The following is an 18,431-nucleotide window of genomic DNA, read 5'->3' as shown; positions in this document are numbered from 1 at the left end:
AAATTAATTATAATAAATCTGTTAACGCGTACCACTGACAGGTTGTCTGCGTACCACTGGTGGCACCCGTAGCGCGGATTGGGAACCGCAGTGCTAGGGAATTCTATGAGTGCGGAGTAAAGGCTTTAATAGAGGGGAAGGATGGTCGTGTGTCAGGCACTGGCCTGCAATTCAGGGCATCTGGCTTCTATTCCCATCTCTGATGCAGGTTTCGTGTGTGACTTAATGCTAATCAGGTCATCCTTCTGTGCCTCATCTGTAAGATGAGGCTATTAGTTACCTTATATCATGTAAGTATTGTAAGGATAAATGTATTCATGTGTTAGGCATGTTGATAAAGCCCACAGAAAACCGTAAAGTACCAGAGCAATAAACCAGCAACTGTGGCACCATTTGTTGTAAGCTTCAAAGAAGTGATATGTGTCACAGTCCTCTATGGTTTTATCACTACAAAAAGAATTAGAAAGCTAGACAATAAGTAAGTAACAGACTTAAATGGAAACCCTAAAAAGAAAATAGGGCTTTTATGACACTTATAGAGCTATTATGAAAATACTGCCCTCTAAAGTGTAAAATTTATATTCAGCACTATTTTAATCTTCTGTATCTTTGTTTTCAGTATTTTTAAATCTGGTAAAGAGGTTTCAAAAGGGACCATTATCTGTATTCTGAGTACATTAGCTTTTGAACTTGCTCAGACTATCAGTCACTTCTGCTGAAGGGATTGTGTAGACCAGTTCCTGACACAGCTCCAAAATAGCCTCATGTGCATTTTATGCATTTTCCTCCACAATACCCTTGGTACCCATGTCAAATATGGGGGGGGAGGTTAGGTGAGATCAGGCAGATCTTGCCAACTCACATTGCTTTCACCCAAGTATGGCCTGGTTTTGACTTTGATGGTGGGATGGAAGTTTAATGGGTGCAGAGCAACAGTGGAAATGTATTTGGTAAATGACAGTCAGCTGTATTCAGAAATTTACCTTTATGTAGACCTCAGTAAATCAGCACATTGCAGATTATGTAAAAGAAATGGCAAATGCTATATTGTCTTCATGTATAGCATTTATGAATCATTAACATAAGCTATATAGTACTGAACTAAAATTAATATATACTTGGACTGTCATAAAACATATTTGAATAATGTTCAACACAGAGTGCTTGGAGAGATCAGAGGGATACAGATTTAAAACCTGATGTTTTAAGGTACTAGCTTGTTCAAAGCAATAGATTTTTTTCATGAGCTTTCCACTATTTTTGTTTTCTGCTTGGTTGAAGATCTAATGAAAATCAGATGTAAGGTTGTTTTGTAAGAACTGATGAAGAATTGAATATTTGGATGCTAGTCACAATCAGTGGGTCTTTTGGGGGGAGATAAAGTACTCTGGGATGTTTGGAATCAGGAATATTTAACATTATTATGAAATAACTTACAAAATGATATAGAAACAATGTTAGGTGGTAAAGAATATAAAAAATAATATAGAATTCAAAATAACAACACATTCCATGTGACGATCTCAAAGCCTTTTACAAACAGATAATGAAACACTATTTATAATCTCTCCTAATTTAGCTTAGATAAATATAAAAATCAAAGGTATTGGAGTTGCCTGAACAGTAAGTAGGGATTGTTTTAAGCCTTAATGGAAGAAAGAATTGATTCTGTCAATACCAGAATGAATTAATGCCCATGAGGCCTATTTATCATTAAAAAAGATTCTTTATAGACTAAGAAGTTCCACTGTGACCACTGAGAAAATAGAGATGTCCTTCTAGGGGTCTTAATTACTGAGGGGCTTTGCACTTGGTAAGACTGAGCACATTCAGTTTCTACTGAAGGCAATAGGAAACGAAGCAAAATCTTGCAAAATTGTACTGAGGTGTTGCATAGCAAAGAACAATATTTTCGTAGTTTTTAAATATTATGTTTTAATATATTGTATTCCTTTTTATTATAGATGCTGTTGTATACATAGTAATAACATCCCACACCTTTCCTAGACATATTACTAAGGGGAAAATTGAGGCATGGAGCCAGTACGAGATAATTTGTGACAGATTCTTCTGACTCCAATTCCTCGGTCCCCTTACCACAAGACTCTCCTTTCTGTTCTTAGCAGCAACCTTGTGTTTGAGCTGCCAGCAGCTCCCACAGGAAGTAGTTTTGGCAGTGAAATGCAAGCAGCTTTGTGGAAACCAACAGCAACTGGAAACAGGATTTGCAGCAAGAAACTGATGATGAATACAGGCACCAGGAGTTTCACAAATAGGAACCTGACACAGAAAGGGACCTCCAGTGTTACCAAGTCTAGTCCCCTATCACAGGCAACCATGCCATATAATCCCTTTAATGAACTGATGAAACTCCATCCTAAAACAAAAAATCATTTATTTTGCCTCCATTACACCTGTTGTAAACCCATCTCAGAACCTCCAGCCTAGATTTATTCATAGCTAAGTTGCACCATTTTGTTGTTGTGCCAATATTATCCTTTAGCTTAATAGTGCTTCTCCCTGCCTGTGTTTTATCTCATTGATTTTTAAAGGAAACCAGTCATGTCTCCTCTTAGCCACTGCTTTCCTCAGCTTGGTAAGCCAGGCTCTCTTAGTCTTCCCTCATAAGCTTCACTCCTCTGATCATTTTACTAGATCTCATCTGCATCTGTTCCAGTTTTGAATTGATCTTCCTTGAACATGAGTGGCCACAACTGTACACTGTATTCCAGATGAGACATTTATACTTCCCTGACCAAGAGACGACATACACTCTGACATAATTAAGTTGCTTTTGTACAGCAAAGGAAATTACACTGACATCAAGAATAGACAGACGGCAACTTACACCAGTAGTGCTTTACCCATGGTGCTTTCATTGATAGCTTTTTACTAGACTGGGCAAAGTCAACCCAATTTAGGGGTGTAGTCATCTGCCTACTGCTTTTTTACACTGCCATAAATACCAGTTTTACCAGTATAAATGTTTCATCTGCCCAGGGTCTCTTACACTCCTGGAAATGCCACTTCTTATACATCCCCAGATTGCATTTGCTTTTTCAGGGCCACATCACATTGGTGGTTCATAATCATCAACTAATGAACCTGGGTCATTCTCCTTCTCTGTCATTTCCAGATGATGAGTCCACAGCTTATAGCAGAAAATCTTGTTATTAGTCCCTAAGTGTATGACCTTGCACTTTTTGCAATTAAATAGGCTCCCGTTTCTATTCACTGGTCCTGAGGGTAATCCAGTTCTTCGTCTAGTTTATTCTGCTCCTTCTCTCTATTGACAATATTACCCAAATTGGTATAATCAGCAAATTTCCTCTGCATGCTCCTCTTATTTTAACAAGTTCATTACTGAAAGACTGATCCTTGTGGTACTCCACTAGCAGCAACTTCCAACCCAATCATTCAATTTTCAGAGCAACCCAGTATCCTCTCTTCTAGTCAATTCTTTCTCCACCCTAAAATTCTTATACTAATCCTAGTCTCCATTTTAACTAATAATTTCTGATATAACACCATATGAAATGCTACACTGAATTCCCAATGTATTTGATATACCCAAAGCCAAGCATCACTTCTTGCTAGGTCCATGAACTGGTTGAATATACTGCTGGACAGAAGACACATGGACTCTACTCAATTCAAGTCCCACTAAAACTCATGATTTTAGCTTCCATGCAGTGCTTAAGTGGAACTATAGTCATGTTTGGGCCTTTCACTAACTCTCTGGGTATACAGTGAACATCAAACACATAGACTGCATCCACACGTGCAGGCACGAGCGGTTTGTGGCACCACAAACCTCTTTGTGGTGCCACAAATTACATGCCTTGTACATTAAACTGTGCACTGTGCTGCTAATTTGCAGTGTGGCAGCAGGATTTGCAGGATTTCCTGGTAGCAAAAAAAGCCCCAATTAAAAAAAAAAGGGGCAAAGCACATGAAAGTAGCATGCATCTGAACAAATGTGGAGATAAGGGAGCAGGCAGTCCAGGGCTACCTGCTCCCCCATCTTTACATACTGTGGAGCCCCTGTGCTGAGGCAAACTGCACCCCACCCAGCCTCAGAGTGGGTGTCTGGGGGTAGTATGCCTCAAGATGGGGGAGCAGGCAACCCTGGGCTGACTGCTTCCCTGTTTCCATGTGCCTTAGCTATTTTACAGCAGTTTAGCAATCTACAGCACTTTAAGTAACTTCTGTATGCTGGAGCCTATCCAGATCCACGTCTTTGTGAAGTGCCCCCTGTCTCCTAGCCTGTAAAGTGCAGGGAGGCTCAGAGGCCCCTGCCTACAAAACACTGCGCTTCTGTCATGTTTAAAACTATGTAACTTTATAATGCTATAAAAAGTGTTCTAAATTACAGTGCTGTAAAATGTGCATTTTGAGCTCCTTAGCTGCTCCCAGTCAGATACTTACTGGGCACGTCTGCACCAAACACTAACTGTGCAGTAGCCTAATAAGACTGTGCAGTACCTTGTCACAGCACAAACAGTGCTAATACACTACTGCACAGTATTACAAGGCTATTGCACAGTAGAGTCTTTAAAAAGGTGTTCGTCGGCATTTGTTTAGTACTTGATTATAAAATTACTACGTTAAATGCGGAATAACCACTGCACATTAATGAACTTGTAGATGTGACCACTGATACTAACTAGCATTTTCAAGGAAAGGTCTTTTTTTCTTCATTTTGCCAGTCAAAAATGGTGTGTATCTTATTCAGGGACATTTTGTATATGATAAAATATGGTATATCAACAAACTGGAGTGACTAGAAAGTTTTTCCTGCTTCACTTTGAAAGCACAGAGAAAGAAGAACTGATACTTTCTTCTTATTCTGACTGTCAGAATGATACAAAGATCATCATTCCAGTGGCCAAGCCAGGCACTTTAATTACTGTGGAATTTTTTTTCCCTCTAAAATTGAGATCAGTTAACTGTTTCCACTCATTCTAGTACCCAAAGCCAGAGAGGACTAACAACCTAATACTTGAATTGCAGACAGTAAGCCATGTGATGGAGTCTAAAACCACCCACTGAGCCCAAAATCTCCTTTTAATCCTAACATTGTTACTCCTTAATAGCCAGCAGCTAAATAATTTCCCAGTGCTATGTGGACACTCCTTGAATAGGATTTGTAGAGCTTAGGGCCACTGAATAGAATCATTTTTTTTCAAAGCCTCCATTGCTGATAATATGATAGTTTCCTCCCAGTCCTGACTGTGAATCTCTGCACCTCCTGGTTCCAGAAATTAAAGCTTTTGTGGACCTGGGATCTGCAGGTTTAAAGTTGATTTGGCTCCAGGTTTAGGCAAGGAGCCTCTGTTAGTTTTTTGTTTTATCTTAACTACTTCACACTAAATCCACACCAACACTTCACATACTAACAAAAAAAAGTCATGCCCATATGGAGATGCTCAGAATTGCTCTATGGTAGCATGATGCTGGTATAGCTGTCTCCAAAACAAGGGTTGTTCTGAGTTAATTGAGACGTGTGGGCTTTTTGTATGTTTGATTTGGACTAAGCTTTTGGAAAAATTACACTTACCTATTTTTCCTGCTTCAGCATTCACAGCACTAATATATCCTTGGGGAATTAACCAACAAACTCTCTTTGTCTTTTTTCAGCATTATATATCTCTCAAATTAAAAAGGAGTATTATTTGTATTTATTTTCTCTGAAGAGCCTTGCCCTACTTTCACTCTTCTTACCATTTGAAAACTGATAAATCACTAAAAATTTCTGGCAGACAAGGTTCTTTGGGTAAATATGATATCATTTATTAAACCAACTGAATAGTTGGAAAAATTATTCTTTGCAAGCTTTCAGTCACAAATACCCTTCTCTAGGCATCCCTATGCCTAAAGAAGGGCATTTGTGCCAAAAATTTTCAAAGAACAATTTTTCCAACTATTTAGTTGGTCTAATGAAAGATATCACATCTACCCAAAGAACCTTGTCTGCCTATGTCCTTAGATCAACACAGCTACAACCAACAACCCTAAACATTTCTGCACCTATGCCGATGATGTAGAATGCAAAGCCTTGTATAAATACAGGTTTAATTATACTAGTATTCTTATGGATTGCAGTCTTAGGCCAGGACAGAGAGCCAGATCCAGTAAGAGACTTATGCAGAATTTAGGTGCCTGCATAGAAGCATAGAAGAGTAGGGTTGGAAGGGACCTCAGGAGGTCACTTAGCGAAGTCCAACCCCCTGGTCAAAGCAGGACCATTCCCAACTACATCATCCCAGCCAAGGCTTTGTCTAGCTAGATCTTAGAAACCTCCAAGGATGGAGATTCCACCACCTCCCTGGGTAACCTGTTCCAGTGCTTTACTACCCTCATTGTGAGAGAGTTTTTCCTAATATCTAATGTAAGCTTCCCTTGCTGCAACTTTAGAGCATGCTCCATGTTCTGTCATCTGCCACCACTGAGAACAGCCTAGTTCCATCCAAATCTGCAATCATGCCAAATAATCGTGGAGGCAGCTGAAGTCCATGGGTGCCATACTTTGGCTTTAAAATCCCTGAGGTGCTGAGAATTGTGTGTTGGCACATGCTCAGAACTGGCCAAGACTTGAGAGGGCTGAGCTGCTCAGCTCCCAACTCACCCTGAGAGGTCCAGAAATGAGGTGTTCCTCCAAGTCCCCTGAGGGTCCCAGTCCAGTAGGTGTGCTTAGCCCAAACCCAACACATCCTGGCAGAGTCAGGCTCTTCACAAAATGTAGCTGTCACCAACATTTTCTATAAAAGCACACCTTGATGAGGAAATGGCAGTACTTCCATGTTATATAGTAGCCTAGTGGATGTAAATGCCTGCCTTCAGTGGTCCCACTAAGCATGTCACCTACATTGGTCATAATGCAGGGATCCTGGTTTTCTCTAATTTAAAAAAATCCCTAATCTTCAGTTAAAAAAAAGTAACCCCAAATCCATATATTTCCATGATTTAAATGAAACGCCACTAATATACAGATCTATATATAGTGGTGTTTCATTTTAATTACGGAAAAATGTGGATTTGGGGTTACTTTTTTTAACCAAAAATTGTGGATTTTTTTTTTCAATCAGAGAAAACCAGGATGCCTGGATAAGAAAAGCAGCTGCTCTTGTCTCTGCTGTGGACTTGCTGTCAGTGTGTCATTCTGTGCTTCAGTTTATCCATCCAGAAAGACAGGAAAATAGTACTTGCTTGCAATCAGCTGTGAGAAATACTGATGGTATATATATAAAGCACTTCTAGATATTGCATGAAAGGCATACGGTTGCTTGCAAAATACTATTGTCATTGTTATAAATAGCTTTTACTGTAGAGACCAGAATGATAAAGACCCATCTTTTATAGATACAGATTTTATAGAAGCACAGATACACAGCTAGATTTCACTGTATTTTTTCCTACTGTACTAAGTTTCAAAATCTTTCTGTGTTTGCTTTGCTTGTGTGTACTCATGGACTCACGTTGTGGGCAATACTCTGCTTTTTTGCAAATACGTTTCAGATGAATCAGATCAGAATGCTGAAGCGACTTGAGCAGGGCAAGCGGTGACCATTTGTTTGTAGGGAGGAGAGTCTGGCTGTCCTTAGAGGGTGATGAAATTGGTAACTGCTCTGTTATTATGCGTCTATTGATCTGCCTCACTCAGCGGCTTCCAGAGGCAAAGTGACCCTCCCTTCTTCAGCAGGATTCTCTCATGCTGCTCACTCTTTCCTTGCTCCTCCTCTTCCTACACCTCCTTCTGGATTCCTGAAGTTACTGAGAGAAATAAGGTAGCTGATGGGACCACATGCAAGTTGTGACAGCCTTCAGCAGCACATGCCTTTTTGTGACATTGCTGCTGCTTAGGAATTCCACTCCGACGCTCTGAATGAAGCTGTTTCCTTTTCAGCCAGCCTGCTAACATGGGCCAGTGCTGCTGCAAGCTTTATTACTGCCTTCAGTGCCTGGACAAGACGGTACTTTGCCTCTTCCTTTTTCTCCTTCAGTGAAAGGGCAGAATGCTAGCTTTTAAGCTGATTAAATCTGTGCTTTTTCCGTTAGCTAATGTAGGTAACGTGCGTGCAGCCTGGGATGGCTGAAAGGGGAGTGATGTACATCTTCTGTATAATGTGCTGACTTTTCATTCACTCGTCTCAAATATAACCATAGGTTTCACATTCACTGCAGTGCCTTACATAATTTTATCCTGCAGTCAAAATGTACCATTTTCATGAAACAATTGGATTTTCATGAAACAATAAGGTGGCAGTAACATGTTTTCTAGTCACAATCGGTTTAATTTGTTGTTATGATTTTCATACATTTTTAATAAACCAGCTGAGCACAAGTTATGGAGGATCCCTGCGTGGAGTTTTCAAGTTAGCTTTTCATTTGCAGAAAGATTATTCATGCTTTTGCTGGCCTAAGATGTCACTGTTTTATTCTTCCTTTGTGGCATTGTACAATTTTGATCTATCAGAAAAGAAACACGCCAAACTACAAGTTTTCCTGTATCAGGGGAACCAGCAAAACTGTGAACACTGAAATGAATTGCTTAACAAATGTCAATACAAAGATAAAGATCACAGCTACAGGTAGCTAGAGGATAGCATGCAGAAGGAAATGTGTGTGACAGTTCTACCACACAGCTTCTCATACTATTCTTTTGGAGACCTGCCTAGATGTTTGAGCAGAAAAATCAGAACAGAGGGAGAATGTGCATGTGCTTTTAATTTGCTTAATTGAAAATAGCTTGGCAGAAACACTTCCTGGTGCAGTATATTTCATTAGACCCAGGATTTTTTAAAGATCCATATATTAGGTCTAATGAAAAGCTGACTTTCTCCCATTTATCTAATAATATGTGCAAATATAGTTTGAGGTATGTTGCCAGCCAGGTTAAGGAAAATGTATGGCTTAATATAAGACTCATTAAAATATAGTCACTGGGGAACATCATGCTGATCAGTTCTGCTTGTAAACTTTAACCTAAAGAAGGTTATGGGGGGAGGGTTGCTTTCTATATAGTACAATTTAAAGGATACTTTTAAAGGTACCCCTTTGGGAAAGGAAAAGAGTAGAAGATAACTTATAGTGGGATTTAGTTATTGCTTCTACCAGTATCTGCTGAAATATTTATTGCTATGAGAGAGTTGGGGGTGTATATGCTTTTTCCTTCCAACCCTAGTATAAGGCCCTGCCCCAACTGACTTTGAATCAAGCACTACAGTGACTAAGCACCATTTCCAGATGAAAACAATCTGAATTGTTTTCCGAGCTACAGATATAGAAAGATTATTCAGAAATAACGGTAATAACTGCAAACCATATTGAGCATCTGTGTGGTACATATTGATAGTTCATACTGTTCAAAAGTGAGAAATGTTCAAGGTGATACTGTATGTATATCAAGTACTTCGAATGTAACGTGTTTTAAATGTGCTTCTTACTATGGAGGAAGGGAGTAGGATCTTTGGAGGAGAGAACAGGACTGGGTGTCAGGACACCTGTATTCTCTTCTCAATGCTTACTGACTTCTCATACTACACTAAGCAATTCTGTAGTCCTGTCTTATTTCACCCCTCTGTGAAGGGGACATCATGCCATTTATCTACCTTAGAAAGGCACTATGAAGCTGAATCAGTTGGTGTTTCTGAAGTGCTTTGACATCCTCTGAGAAGAGGAAATCCTAGCTCTAGCTCTACCTCTCCTTTTGTTCATCTTTTGCTGCCTTCTTGTGCATATCTGTCTATCAGCAAAGCATAACTTGGCTAAAATAGACATTAAATTTCCCCTCCCCAAGTCCTCCCTGTCAGCTTTTTCCTTAATCTGTGTAGACAACCCCACCATCCTGTCTGTCCTCAGGCCTGTCATCTTTGCCTTGGACTTCTTTCATTTTGTTCTCATGCCCAGGCTTTGTCCATGTCATAGATTTTTTTCTCATAATATCTCTATTACAGATACTATTCTTTAGGTGGATGAATCAGGGATTTTTTTTCCATTGTTCCATTTTTTAAAAATTATTTCACTGAATTTACTCGAAGTTTATACCAGTATAAATGCACTCAGAATCTGTCCAGAGGTAATCCTGTGGTCTGGTTGCTTTAGGAATGCATACACAGACTCATTTTTCCAGCAAATTGTTTATTTCTTGAAAATCTAGTTACTGCTACCAAAGAATTAATTCTGAAAAAAAACTGGGGAGTCTGCTTCACAGCCTGAACCAATAAGGGAGAGGTGGGTATGGTGGATTCCTTTTGTGCAAGATGTAAGAGACTGGGATTCAGTTCCCACCTTTGGCTGTAGGGATTTGAACCTACATCATGAACAAGTGTCCTAAGCATTGTGCTATCGGCTATTCTAGGAAGCTGCCGAAGGGGCAAAATTCTCTCAGATTCTCCCATTACAGCAATTCCACAATATATAAAATTTGTAAATATTCATTGAGCCATTAGGTAAGCACATGAAAATGACTCAACAGCATGATAATGAGCATGTTTTCCTGGGATACGTTGCTTCAGAACCCCCCTCTTTGGCCTTGTGAATTGTATTTAAGTCATCAATCTTCATCTTAAAAAAGTGCCTGAAATGAACTTGAAACATTTGTCCAACCAGAGGTAAAAATTTCCTGGGTTTTTTCACTTCAACAGAAAAAAAATAATTTAGATTGAACCAAAATAATGTTCTATCAGTTGAGCTCCCAAAGCGAAGTATTAATGATTCACACAGCCCTTCTCAAAATGTCAGCTGTCTTTAGTTCAGGGTTGTCCAACTTCTGAGTGGCTGGGAGCTGCACATCACATCAGTCACAGGCCCTGGGCCACACACCATGTGGCTAAGGCAGTCCCCTCCCTGTATGAGAAGGTTGAGTTTCTCATGTCCCTGCCATGCAGGCAACTTGCTCACCAGACCCCTTTCTGCCATGCTGCCTTGTGCAACAGGCCGTAGCTACTAAAGCAGCAGGAGCAATGTGGGGAGAAGTAGCCAGACAGGAGCCTGCAGACCACAAGTTAAGCCCTCATGGGTCTGATGTGGTCCATGGATGGCCAATTGAACATACTTGATTTAATGGGAAAAGTTCTAGCACTGTTAGATGTTTTCTAAACTTCATTTTGTCTTTTTATAGCAGAAGTGAATTTGCCCCTGGGTCACTGTTAACTGGGTTAGGATTCAAACTACAGTAAAAGTGGTGTTATCTGGCATCTGTGGGGAATGGGGAGTGCTGGTTAATCAAATATGCTGGTTACCTGAGTGGTGTCTTTGTCTATTCGGGCTGCTGCATCTGGTGCGCCAGGGCTTTCGCTCCCTGGTGTCAGTGTGCTGGGGGACAGGGAGCGGGGCCCTGAGCAGGTTGCATTGCCCCAGATCATGGTGCAAAGTCAGTGAAGTGGGACTCGGTGAAACTGGAAGTGTCACGGTGGGACTTCCAGTTTCGCTTTTGCTGTTTCAATCAGCATGCTGGTTAATAAAGTGCTGGATAACACAGCTTTTACTGAAGTTACCTAGAGAAGAAAAGGCTATGCATTCTTGAGTACATAGTCCTCTAATCACAGAGCATCAAGACTGTTAGGGTACAGATAGAAGTGACAATTTTTGCACATTTTGGCCCCTAAAAGTGCTGTACAGCCATGACTTAACACAGGTGCACAACTGCAGACTGCTTTAAAAGGGCCTGATCCTGTGACTGTCTGAAACCTCATTACATGAGGGTTCAGATGTAGGTGCCTAGCCCTGCTCTTGGTGCTATTTTCAGAATGGGAGCAGGGGAAGGGAGCTTGTTTTGGGGGTTGCCCAGCTGGCAAAGGAGCATGGGGCAGCTGGATGGGAGCCCCCCTGAGATGGTGGGCTCCAATCCACCTCCCCACCACACTACAGCACAGGATGACAAGACCCCAAAATGGACCTCCCTCCCCTGTCTCCTTCTCTCCCTTCCATCCTGAGACACAACCAGAGGATGGGGGGGAGAGGGGATTAGGGGAAGAGGCTGCAGAGGTGCAGCCTCTCTATCTGGATCAGCTCCAAATTGGAGCTTGACCCCACCCCTCCCCGACCCAAAAGCTATCGTCTGTTGGGTCAGGAGCATCAGTCTAACTCATGGCGCTTTTTGCGAAGTGCCATAAGTTAAACCAGGCAGCTGCACTTCTGCCTGTGTCCTGAGTCTGTTTGTCATCTTAATATAAAGACTAACGGATGGCTTAAATTGGTAGTCTTTTGTATTTGGGAATGTCATAATCATGGTGATGTTTTGGATGCCAGACCAATGTAAACTTCAGAACTGGATTTGATAGCACTACCTGGTCTCATCAGAGGCTGTTCTGATTTGCAGGACTGTTTTGTTCAGTAGGTGCTTGGATTCCCAAGTCACTAGCTTTATGGCTGGAAGTGCTGGTTATGTGCAGAATCATGTTGATGATAATGAGAGGAGGCTTTTTCATTTCATGTTAGTGTAGCATTTACATTGGTCTCAGGAATCTCTGCAGTCCAAACATATAATGTAACACGGATAAATCAACTTAAAATAATAGAACATGTCAGGGATTTGAAAGTTCACTGCACATCCAGAATATCCTGAGGTTGACATGAAGATTAGCCAATACCATACCTATCAACTCTACCATACCTATCAACTCCAGCACAAACCAAGGATAGACCTCTGAAACCATCAATTATAGGTTATAAAATCAAAGTCTTTTTTCTTAAAGACACTTGAAAAGAATTAGAAATTTGAACATATGGGGTACTGTTTAAAGAAACAAAACAACTTACTCTAAGAGGGGTTAATTTAAAAGTTGACATTGAATTAAATTTGCATATCCCAGCAAATGTCAACATGAGGGCTAGGAGGGACAGTTGGAAATCTTTGACCATAACAAAAAAAAAAAGGTCAGGCCATCCCTGACAGCAGTCACAGCAGGTGTGTCTACATGAGGCACTTTACTGTGCAGTAGACTAATCTACTGCACAGTAAAACATCACTGTCTACACATGTGCGTAGTAAACTAACTGCCTAGTAGGTACTGTGCAGAAGCACATCTGTAGATGTTGACTGGGAATTTGTTCCTAATACCCCAGTGGGCCACAGGGGGTAGGGAACTGCTCCAGTCCAGGCATTGCTCAGCTCTCCGCTGCTCCCAGAAGCGGGGAGCTGAGCAGTGCTGGGCCTCGGAAGCTTTCTGCTTTCCTTTCCAGCTGGAGGCTGTTGAGGAGCTATCCTGCTTCTGGGGCAGCTCCCAGCTAGCCGCTGCCTGGGCAGAGAAATCCCCCAGCAGCCAGGGGCTGGCCAAGAGCTGTCCTACTTGGGGCAGCTCTCACCCAGCCCTCAGCCAGGTGGGGAAATACTGAAATATAGCATTGTGGTTCTTATCTAGCTGGACCCAATTTCTGATTGTGTGTCCTCTGTACACTGAAAACATAACAAATTCAGAATGCTGCATACTTTCCAGAGAGTAATCGGTGTATCCAGTATCTACAAAATTCACGTAAGCATTCTCCACGATAACCTAAAACTTACCATGTAAAAGCAGCTTATAAGATTATTCATATCAGGTTTGTTATGGGATGAGCTAGCTGAGGCTCAACATTTTAGCAAAGTGTTTTTGTAAGGATGATGCAAAAAGCGGTTCGTTTCTTTTGGAGGCTCGCAAATAATTCTCAGGCACACACTATTAGCAGTACAAAAGGTGTATTTGCAAATAGGGTCAGAGCAGAGACAGAAAATCTCAAATAGCTCCGCCCCCTGAGGAAATCTGCAGCAGGTACTATATGGTCTCCCTCCTGGGCACGTGTGCAGAAACAGGAACTCTTACAGCTCATTTCCGGTTCATACAAACACATATGTGATCACATCACTTCATTCGTCGCATGTATATTATAATTAACTACTTAAGTATGCGGGGCGGATAGGCATATATGCATCAGCTAATTACGCACGCTCAGAAAGCTCTCTAGGTCACCAAGAGTTGAAATCCACCCCCCTTTCAAGGACACAGTCAGTTGAATTCCAGCTTCTGTAATCTGCATGTGAATAGTCAAGGGGAGAGAAGAAAAGGGAGTGATTCTTAGCACAAAATGTCCTTGGTAGTGTTTCTGCTTATCAGGTACGAGATGCAAACTGTGCAGTTCTAACAACACTCTATTCATTATGCATTTCTAATAATATTTCTAACAAGGATGTGCTAATTTTTTATATGCTTTCCCATTTTTTCATAGAAGTACAATGACAACAGTCTGACTTCCAGGGACAGATCTAGGATTTTGAGAAGAGGGATGTAGATGATGTGGTGCATCATCACATATAACACAACATACATTTTTCTCCAGATAAAAAGAAACTAGAAGCCTTACTAATATGCTAAGGGCCTAACGCTATATTATTCCATTTAAGATCAAAACAAAAACAAATATAACTTTATTGACATGTGCATGTGCATGAATTTGCTATATCATACACTTTATATTAAAAAACAGAACAAAAAAGGTAAACATAATTATAAAATATTGTTTCTTTACACCTGTAATTATTAGGGCCAAGTACAAAAGTTATACTTATTGCATGGTAAGCACATACAAAGCACACTACAGTTATAACTGAACAGATGGTCAAGGCACATAGAGCATTGTAAAAATGGTGGATCCCTCTCTAAGATAATCCTGGATAGATGTGGTACAACAGGTAAAATAACAACTTAGTGAGGAGCAGCACAATAGTACCAGCAGCATCTCAGGCAACCACACTGTGAGAGAGCCTTTCTTTCCTCTCCTGCAGGAGCTTCTTCTCCAGCACATGGAGGCACGCCCTCCCTGTGTCGTTCCCCACTCTTCCCCCTCCCTCTCCTTACTTTCTGTTTCCCTTCAGCCAAGCCCAGCTTCAGCTTCAAAACTCAAAATGTTTTGAAACTTTCTAAATGTTTCGACTGCCCTCGTTTTGTTTCAAGGCCGTTTCAAAGCCCTTTGTTTCATTTTGATTTCTCTGTTTTGAGCGCAAAATAAATCGAAACAGTGTCGAAACGAAACAGCCAGCAAAATTTCGCACAGCCCTAATAAGAAGCTCCAACCACCTATAAAGTTAGACTTCAAAAATGTATAATAACTTTATAGCTGGTTGCTATCAAGCTATAATTTGCATGTGTAGCAGGGTCTCCCCTGTGGCTGGGAGCCCCTTTAGTTGATTGGGTTCCCAGCCACAGAAGTTCACCATGTCGAGCTTAAAACCCCTAGGCCCTGGAGATTGAGGTAGATCACCCTGTAGTGACCCTCTGGTCCTAGGGGTTTTCCGCACCCACAGGGCAGAGAGAATCATCCTGCAGCTAACCTCTGTAATAAGGTGTGATGAGATCTAATGCATGATCTCACAGTCACACCTCCTGTCATGCACATGTGGAGGGGACCATGGATTGGTAATATTGTAATACTATAAATAATAAAACAGGCCTTCCAATTCCTGCTGCTATTTGTGTTGGATATTTTGTGATATCCCTTGTCATTTCAGCTAAGAGTTTAAAGTCAGTGGTGCTCAGCCTTTTGGTGCCACAGTCCAAATGAGTGGCATGGGGCTGATCCGCCCAAACAGGATCATGCCCACACGCCAGAATCAGGCCCTGCTATGCCCTGGACTCATGCTATTGGATTGGGCCCTACATACCTCCACTCCACATGGTGGCCAGATTAGGCCCTGCATCACCTTGGCTGGCCCTTTCATGCCCAGACTGGGCTCCATGCTTCCTTTGCCCTGCCCAAATCATCCCTACACAATTCCAGCCCCACATGCACAAATCAAACATGCACAGCTCCTGCCCCATGTGCCTGGATCTGCACAGCATTGGTTCTGCATGCCCAAATTAGCCCTGCATAGTCCACACCCATGTGTCTAGATCAGCCCCATGCCACCTCTGTTTGGCCCTGCATGCCTGATCTAGCATGTAGGGCCATGTTCTCCAGCCCATGGGGCTCCCAACAGGTCCAGAAATCTGGCGTCAGGGGAGCAGCAATTAATGGATATCCAGGAGTCAGAAAAACCCACTGAAAAAAAAAGCAGTGCAGTGCATGCAGGGACAGCCCACTCTGCTCAAAACCAGGGCCTGACTGGTCAGAGCCACACTCTGCTGCCAGCCAGGCTCTGCATGGCAGGATCGCCGCTGTTGCAGCCCCACGAGTCCCCCAGGATGTCAGGTAAGGCTGCTGGTGCCAGCCTAATGCTGGCCCCGGCCTCCCCTGCCCCACCCGGGGCAACTTGCCACATGCCAGAGTGCACATGGCATGGGCATTTGCCAGAGACAACTAGTGACATCACAAGGTGTGCCAGCACTAGTTGTCCCTGGGGAACCAAACGTCCATGCATGTCTGAATGTGGCCAGAGATTTCAGATAGGAATCCATAACATCAGAGATGTTCTGACCTGTTGTATTTCTGAATTCTTTGCAATAGAAGACTTGCTTTATCATTTTTCTACTCTAAAAATGGTCTTGAAGCAGCATTAATCCCATACTTTTTTTTTTCTCAAAATGGCTGTTACAATGCAACATAAAGGTAAGGCCATTTGAATGGGGTCATGGTATAAAGACAAGCAGCAGGTATTAGAGTTGGCACTGAGACATGTCCATAACAGAGGCAATGTTGGAAGCAGAGCATATACAAGCAGAGGGGTGGCACTCCCTACAGGCTGAAGAACAGCAAGGGGTGGAGAGTCGTGTCACTTTTCACTCTGTTCTTGATCTCTATCATTTTTATGAATATTTCATATAGATCTGTTAGCAGTTTTGATAAATTAGCTGTTAATGGGCTGCAGGGAAGTAAAGAATAGACTGTATATCCCTGAGCTTTCTGCCATGTGTCATTTGTGGCCACCACAAATCCAGTGCTTAAAGTGCCCTGGATTGCCATTAACCCTGCTTATTGCTACCCAGTTCACTTTCTGACTTCTTTTCACTGAATTTGCTCCCACATTGATTTTTGTCTTGGACATTAATTTTCTATACTGTCCTTTAAAGATTCTGGGTATTTCCTAACCTGGGGCATGTTTCTAGTCCTCTGATCTCATTTTCCTAATCACTGGTAACCTGCTCAGCAGGATATATTCCTTTGTTTCCTCCCTAACATGGCACAGGATACATTCCAATTTGAAAGTGGCTTTCTTCTCATACTATGGTACTAAATCACACTCCTGGGGTTTGCTTGCAGCTTTCATACAGGATTTATGAAGCATCTGCCACGAAAATCCTCACATTTAAGCAGTGACAACTTAGTACTGCCGACATAAATATGTTTTATGTTCTCTGTCCAAAATATCTGTCTTAATTATTAAATGTCAACGAGTTCTGGAGTTCCTTTTTTTGTGAACGGAGGTCTGGTATCCCATGGACAAATCAAAATATCATACACAGAGCTAAAAATACAGACATGAAGGTCAGAGGATTACTGTATGTGCATGTACTAATGCATACTATATTCAAAATGGTATAAATATATTAATATACACAATCATATTTGTATACATGTGTGCTGTGTATATATTATATTATATTATAACTATTTGGATATGAAGATGCACAGATATTGTGTGTATGTTAATATAATTAATGGCACTGTTTTTTATATGCTGTCCATGCAAAAAGGTACATAGACCTACATAAAAAATACTGTATTTCCTTGCATACAATACACCTCAGAATGTAATAAGTACTTTGTTTTTAGAAGACAGAAAGAGGAAAAAGATTTTTTTCCCAGAGTTATGGCTGCATCGAACAGGGATAAAGCCTACTATTCAGCTGGTCTGCATGGGTAGATCTGTGATTTTGAAAAGAAGTAAAGAATCTTCAGAGCAGATCATGAGCAGCTAGCAAACAGCAAAATTGCCAGAAAAGGTTAGCTTGATTAGTGAAACATCAAAACCATTAAAAAGGAGAAGTGCTATGAAGTGTGTCTCTGTAGTGAAAAGACTGAGCCATTAAGTAAGTTGACTCTCTCAGCTGCCTTAATAGCAGTGCCACAACTGCTGCACTGTAGAGGAGGAATCAACGCAGGGTGCTTCTATCCTGAGCAAAAACTGAGCTTCCCCACTTAATACATACAACCCAATTTTGAGGGCCAGATCTGGGGGGAAAAGATGTGTGCTGTATATGAGAAAATACAGTATAAATACAGATATCTATCTATAAGCAAGTACTTACACTGCTCTATTCCATGCTTCCCTCTGAAACATGGGTCAATATTGCCTGCCCGGTTTAAAAAAAAAATAGTTCATTATAATTACAAAAAGTAGACCTGAAAAATTTACCTAATTTGGTTTAGTAAATGAACGTGTGAAAGTGCTTATCTGGGATAAGCCTAGGCACAATACATATATTTTCTTTTCCTTTGTTTTAACAGAATGAAAGTGCCCTTGTGAAAGAAAAGGAGCTGTCAATTGAGCTTGCAAACATCAGGGATGAAGTGGGTAA

General features: G+C 41.3%; 1 protein-coding gene across 1 annotated transcript in view; it reads left to right on the top strand.

Annotated features, from left to right (window-relative positions):
- The window catches only part of MTUS2 (microtubule associated scaffold protein 2), a 545,233-nt gene that overhangs the window by 479,299 nt on the left and 47,503 nt on the right, over positions 1 to 18,431 (top strand). Inside the window, exon 9 of the mRNA XM_090028232.1 lies at positions 18,361 to 18,427. Coding sequence (XP_089884358.1) covers positions 18,361 to 18,427 — 67 coding nt within the window. The remainder of the gene's footprint in view (positions 1 to 18,360; positions 18,428 to 18,431) is intronic.

The sequence above is a fragment of the Crocodylus siamensis genome, chromosome 1 (assembly GCF_052110815.1).
Source record: "Crocodylus siamensis isolate JL-2025a chromosome 1, ASM5211081v1, whole genome shotgun sequence".
Lineage (NCBI taxonomy): Eukaryota > Metazoa > Chordata > Crocodylia > Crocodylidae > Crocodylus > Crocodylus siamensis.
Note: the sequence above shows the minus strand (reverse complement) of the source record. Positions and strands in the feature narration are given on the sequence as shown.